General features: G+C 39.3%; 1 protein-coding gene across 1 annotated transcript; it reads left to right on the top strand.

Moving 5' to 3' along the window:
* Positions 1 to 876: 876 nt before the first annotated feature.
* cd248a (CD248 molecule, endosialin a) lies at positions 877 to 3,523 on the top strand. Its single transcript, XM_079605135.1, has one exon. It carries the CDS (start codon positions 905 to 907, stop codon positions 2,477 to 2,479), a length of 1,575 nt encoding a protein of 524 aa, XP_079461261.1. The 5' UTR covers positions 877 to 904; the 3' UTR covers positions 2,480 to 3,523.
* Positions 3,524 to 5,935: the final 2,412 nt, after the last annotated feature.

Below are 5,935 nucleotides of genomic sequence, written 5' to 3' on the forward strand. Positions count from 1 at the left end.
AGTAATAGACAATCAAAATAAACTCTTAGAAACACTGATACACCACCCACTTCCGTACATGAAGTAGTTATCTGATATTATCGGTTGAGCTAGACGTGTGCTTCATCTGTATTTCATTCACAAGAGTGAATTTTTAATGATCTTTCAGAAATCGAGCCATTTCCTCCTCAGGCTGCTCCTGTGTAACCCCCCACAGAACTGTATCCCCATTACGACCATATACAGACCGAGACCCCCACTTCAGTTTTCCCCCTTCTCTGTTTTCTTTACAAAACTAGATCTGCTTTTGTTCCTTACGATTGTGGATACTTTAACCTCTAGTATAACTAGGTCTGTTATCATTCCGGTGCACAGTGATTGTTGATGTTGCAGAGTTTTCACAGACAGACCTGGCAGACTCCAGGTCATTTCAGTTTTTCTACGCTCAGTCAGGTATGAACAATACTCGTTTCATTCATCAAGGTTTCCTAAAACTGTCTATTTGCACATTTAAATTCATTGACGATTGTATATTTACATTATATATATATATATATATATTCACATAATGCCCATTAGACATTTTGAAATGCATATAAATGCTTATTTTTTATTCCAACATAAAATATTTAGTTGCTATAATAATTTATTGAGTAATTCATTCATCTAATATTAGTACAATAAAGTTACATACTTTGTTTGGATATTAACATTTGTATTTATGTTTTGTCTTTCATTTTTTTATAGGCCTGGTTTTAGAGAGTGGGACATTTGGGGGGGAAAAAAAATGCTTAAGAGCACAATAGCTTTTACATGGCATGATCACACATTACCCACAGCACCGCAGCTCCAGTAGAACCAAGGAGAGACCCAGAAAGACATCAGAAAACAATATGAAAAAGTGGCAACTGTACCGTGTCCTACTATGGATGACCAGTCAGTTCTGTGCACATTAAAGGATGATGGAACTGTAGGCTGGAACAGGGATCCACCTTTTTGCTCTGATGTGACTAAGACAAGCTGGTGTGATAAGGACAATGGACGTTGCCATCACTTCTGCATTGAGGGTGACTCGCACAACTACTGCGATTGCTCTGAGGGTTATCTCCTGGCTGAGGATGGGGTAAGCTGCTTTCCGTCTGACCCTTGCAATGGGGCTCCATGTGAGTTTGAGTGCTTGCCTGTAATGGACGGCTACCGCTGTGCTTGTCCTGATGGCTATATGCTGGCACCTGATGAACGAAGCTGTGTGGATGTCGATGAATGCCTACAGAGTCCCTGCGAGCATATCTGTGTAAATGCACCTGGTACCTTCGAATGTCGCTGCCGGGATGGATACCGACAAGATGAAGAGGGTGCCTGTGAAGATGTGGATGAGTGTGTGGATAACCTGTGTGAACATGCTTGTGAAAACACATTGGGTTCCCATATTTGCCACTGCCATCTTGGTTTTGCCCCATTGCAAGAGGACCAGAGTCGCTGTCATGATGTTGACGAATGCCAAATTGAGGGAACATGTGAACAGATGTGTATAAATTATGAAGGAGGCTTTGAGTGCTACTGTGAAGAAGGTTATATTCTTCAACCTAACCAATATTCCTGCAGACCCATCGGGGAGGATCTGGAGACTTCCACAACCACTGTCTCCACCCCATTGATTACTCTTAACCCCATTTGGGAAACAGAGGATCCTGTCTACCCATGGCGCCCTCCATCTGAGTCTGATTGGGGAATTCCTCTGAACTGGCAGACTGAGCTGCCCAATGTGGAGACTGTTCCAACAGACCTGATTTGGACTGAAATGGACCCTGAAACAACTACACCGACTGAAAACTCCCCTGAGGTCATTAATGTTGACCATCATCCAGAACAACCAGTTCATAATGCCTTTTTTACACCAACCATTCCTGACCATCATCCAGAACAACCGGTTCATAATGCCTTGTTTACACCAACCATTCCGACGCCCACACCAGACTATTATGAGGATGAGAGCACAACGGTTCCCACAGACCACCCTTCCACCACAGCTTTAGGCGGGGCCTGGAATTGGCTCTGGTTCAGCTCAACCCAAACAAAGCCTGAGACACAGGAAACTGCTAAGAACCATTTACATTTCCATGAAGATTATAAGTTTTATGATCAAGACCGTGATAATGATGACAGTTATGATTATGATTCAACCACCTTTGGTCCAGGGCAGCAAACTTCCACCCTGTTCCCAATGCAGTCACAAGGAATAGAGGAGGTCATCCTTGATGATGATGACGACAACAACAACAGTGAGAAGAGCCAAGGAACCAGCTGGTTGCTAGTTGGATTGCTAGTGCCGCTTTGCATCTTTATTGTGGTGATGGTGGTTCTTGGCATTATCTATTGTACTCGCTACACAGTTAAACCACAGAACAAGAACACAAGCGATTGCTATCACTGGATTGCCGGTGCTGGTGATAAAGCGTCTGCTGACATATCTGGTAGCGGAACTAAGTCCCATGTTTAAGCAAGTAGGACTGTGACTGAACAGTGTGAAAATGTAAATATACTTGGTTTTGTAACTTCACAGTAGTGGGAGTTCCAAGGAATTCGATGGATTGAGGATAAGCACCCCATCTATTTCCTTTGACATTTTTTTATCCATAATTATTTGTGGATGTTTATCTGGACAGTTTGCTATGCGAGAAAAGGGAGGTGGGGGCAAAGAGGAATGACTCTAAAACCACTAAGCCTCATTCTCTGCTGTCCTCCAAGAGGCAATACAAATTGTTCTACTGTTGCTCACACTGATCTCTTGGTTTGCGAAACAGTTGCTTAACAGTCACATGGCAAATAAGAGAGCATACTTAATAGATGAGGATACTTTCTTGAGTAATGTGGGTTATTTATTTTTAATTTGAAAGAACTTTCCATCAGAATAGCTGTGCTTGTGTCATTCAAGTGAGTCATGTCTTTAGAGATTTGTTCTGTAAAGAGCCATAACTTTAGTCCATTTTGACAGTGTTAATATTTGTATTCCCTGTGGTGATCCAGACCAAGAAAAACGCTTTCTATCATATGTGTTAAATGTTTTTGCCACAAAACTATGCCTAACAAGAAAATGCTTTCTAAGCATTTTGTGTCTAATGACAGTAAACAGTCCTGCAGTGGTTGTCAATCCTGGTCCTGGGGACCTACTGTCTCGCTTATTTAACACCCCTCATTCAGATCATCAGCTCATTAGGAAAGAGCTTCATCAACTGAACTAAGTGTGTCAGATAAGAGACATATACCGGTAACTACTAAATGTGCAGAGTGGTGGGTCCCCAGGAACAGGATTGAAAACGAGAGTGAAGTTGGTCATACTTCACAAGCAGTTTAAAATGTTAGAACAAGCAGCCAGACAATGGTGTACCAATGACTTTTCTTTGATTAGTTTGTAGTGTTATGTTTTGATATGCTAAGTGAAAGTGAGGTATGGATAAACTTGTTCAAACAACCAAATTTCCTACTTTTTTTTTTCTTTTCTTTTTACTGTTTATTAAAGTGATCAACAAGGCTTAAATGTTGGTGTCTTTATTTTCTGGGACATGCAGTACTTGGCTTTTGATGTCTCATACAAGGCCTACAACATCAATAGACAATATTGCTGTTTAATGTGTAGAATTAGCTTGTTTAGGGTTAGGAAAACTATTTGATAAGGGTTAACTCCATTACATGAAAGTAACTATGCCTCCATCCTATTATTTTCTCTCTTGTTCCATGTGGATACTGAAGGGATTTTCAGTGACTGACAGTGTTACTATGAAGGTACAGAACCGTACCAGCTGATTATCCAATCAGATAAATCTGGACAGACATCAGAGAGCTCCTTACTGTCATGCTGTGTTGTGGATAATTGGCGTGTTCAGCCTTCACATCATCACAGGAAAAGCACTCCGGTGTAATCGTTCGAGAACCGACAGCTTCCTACATGTTTTACTGTTGTGGTTACGGTTCTGTGTGAGATAACTTTAGATTCATCTTGGTTCAAAACTGAGTTCAGAAAGATTTTAAGATTAAGAAATTAATCTATTGAGCAAGGATGCAATATATTGTGAATTATAAGTGACAGTAAAAAGTTCAACATTGTTGTTTAAAAAAATCTAGTTCAAAATGTATTTGTCTTTTCATCAAAGAAAAAAAAATGTGTCATGGTTTCCTCAAAAATATTAAGTAGCACAACTGGCTTCAACACTTAAAATCAAAGAATTGTAATTCTTAAATTGTAATAGTATTTAAATAAATGCAGCTTTCTTTTAAATATTGTTTGACTAGTGTTCAGAAAAAAAGCATTATGGCTAAATATCTGATATAGCCTACGTAATTGTCTTTATGCAAATTAAGAGCATAATTTTGTAATTATATTATTTCTTAGGAAATATATAAAACCATTTATAGCCACATGATATGCTTACTTAAAGGCATTGAACTAATTCTTCAAATAATCCCTTTAAATATTGCAATCAAACTTCCACAATAATTACTAATGTCAGTTTAACAAATGCTTGCAGTAATGAGTTTTATTTCAAAGGCTTTCTGATTGTTTGTGTTTGCTTCGTGCCCGCAGGCACTCTCACTTTCAGCCCAGTGATAAGCAGCTGGGGAAAGATTTCAGCAACAGACTCTTCAAAGGAACATTTTTGAGTATTTCATGGCCATTCCACATTCCACAGATGCCTCTTTTAAATTCAGCAGTGCATTAGGAGTGGGAATGGACCGATTTATGTTATGTATTCCAACGTGTGTTCGGCTTTACTGGCTTAGCTGTGTGTGTTTGATTGCATGCATCATGCTCTCCTGCCTTTCCTGATAAACAACCTGTCAGCTTTATTAATTAAGGAAGGATTATTATTGGAGCACCGTTCCTACATTCCACGCAACATATAGAATCCCAAGTAAATTTTATGCCTCGTTTCCAGCACCTATGGAGGATGATGTGGCTCATTAAAAACACCAGTGATTTCAGTCTGACATTCCATATCCCATCCGACGTGGAATACTGGCAAATGTGTTTAGCATGCCTTAGTGTATTGGGATGGATGGAGAATGCCAAAGTTTTATTTATTTTATTTTATCGGTATAGAGAAACCTAGCACGCTTTGCTTCCTAAATGACCTAAATTCCAGTATTATGAAATAACTTTGGTATTCATTTGATGTTGAGGTGTTTTCCATCATTCTGTTCATTTTCATCATTCTTGTTTTTATTGATTCATATGCAAATATGCAGTCCAGTTACAGGACTTTCTGTAAACTTGCTGGCAATTTGAATGAATCAGGAATGTACAGGCGGGTCTCAGCTATGCTGTATGTGGCCTATAAATCTTCGCATGTATCCTTATGGACTCCCTTGGCTGCCTTCTGTAGTGCTTGTCCTATGGCCAGTCATGTGTAAAAAGTGCAATGTGTCAGAAATCTGAGGAGGCAAAGTGCGAAGAGAAAGGAAGATCTGGTAATCTAAGAGAATATCCAGAGAAGGAAGGAGAGATGGGTGCTGCGAAATGTGTATTTTTGCTCTTCTAATCCTAGTTACTGTAATACGGAGCCAGGCAGAATATATATGCATGACACCAAACTGGGCTTCTCGTATAGTTTCCAAACATTTTATAGCTTTTAGTAAATTATTCAGAATTCACATTTTGGCAGATTCTTTCTTAACCAAAGGACTTTTAACATCATTCATGCATTTTGTATGTGAGTAAATAGAGCTAAAGGGACTGCAGGAATAAGATGAGATGCAAAAAAAAGAAAAAAAGAAAAGAGAGATGTAGCTCTCTGTGAATGTGTATGATTTGTGCATTCATAATAGCATGAAATGTGAGATAAGGCTTACCTGATAAGACTAAACTGGAATACGGCTGATCTATGATGCTCTTTGGTGTTCATGTTTTATGTGTTGTAACAATAAAAGACAACTAGACCTATTGGACATGTCTGCAAGA

The sequence above is a fragment of the Phoxinus phoxinus genome (genome assembly GCF_949152265.1).
Source record: "Phoxinus phoxinus genome assembly, chromosome: 2".
In the NCBI taxonomy this organism is placed as follows: Eukaryota; Metazoa; Chordata; class Actinopteri; order Cypriniformes; family Leuciscidae; genus Phoxinus; species Phoxinus phoxinus.

Coding starts and splice junctions, on each gene's coding strand:
- cd248a (XM_079605135.1), top strand. CDS start 905: ATGGATGACCAGTCAGTTCTGTGCACATTAAAGGATGATGGAACTGTA.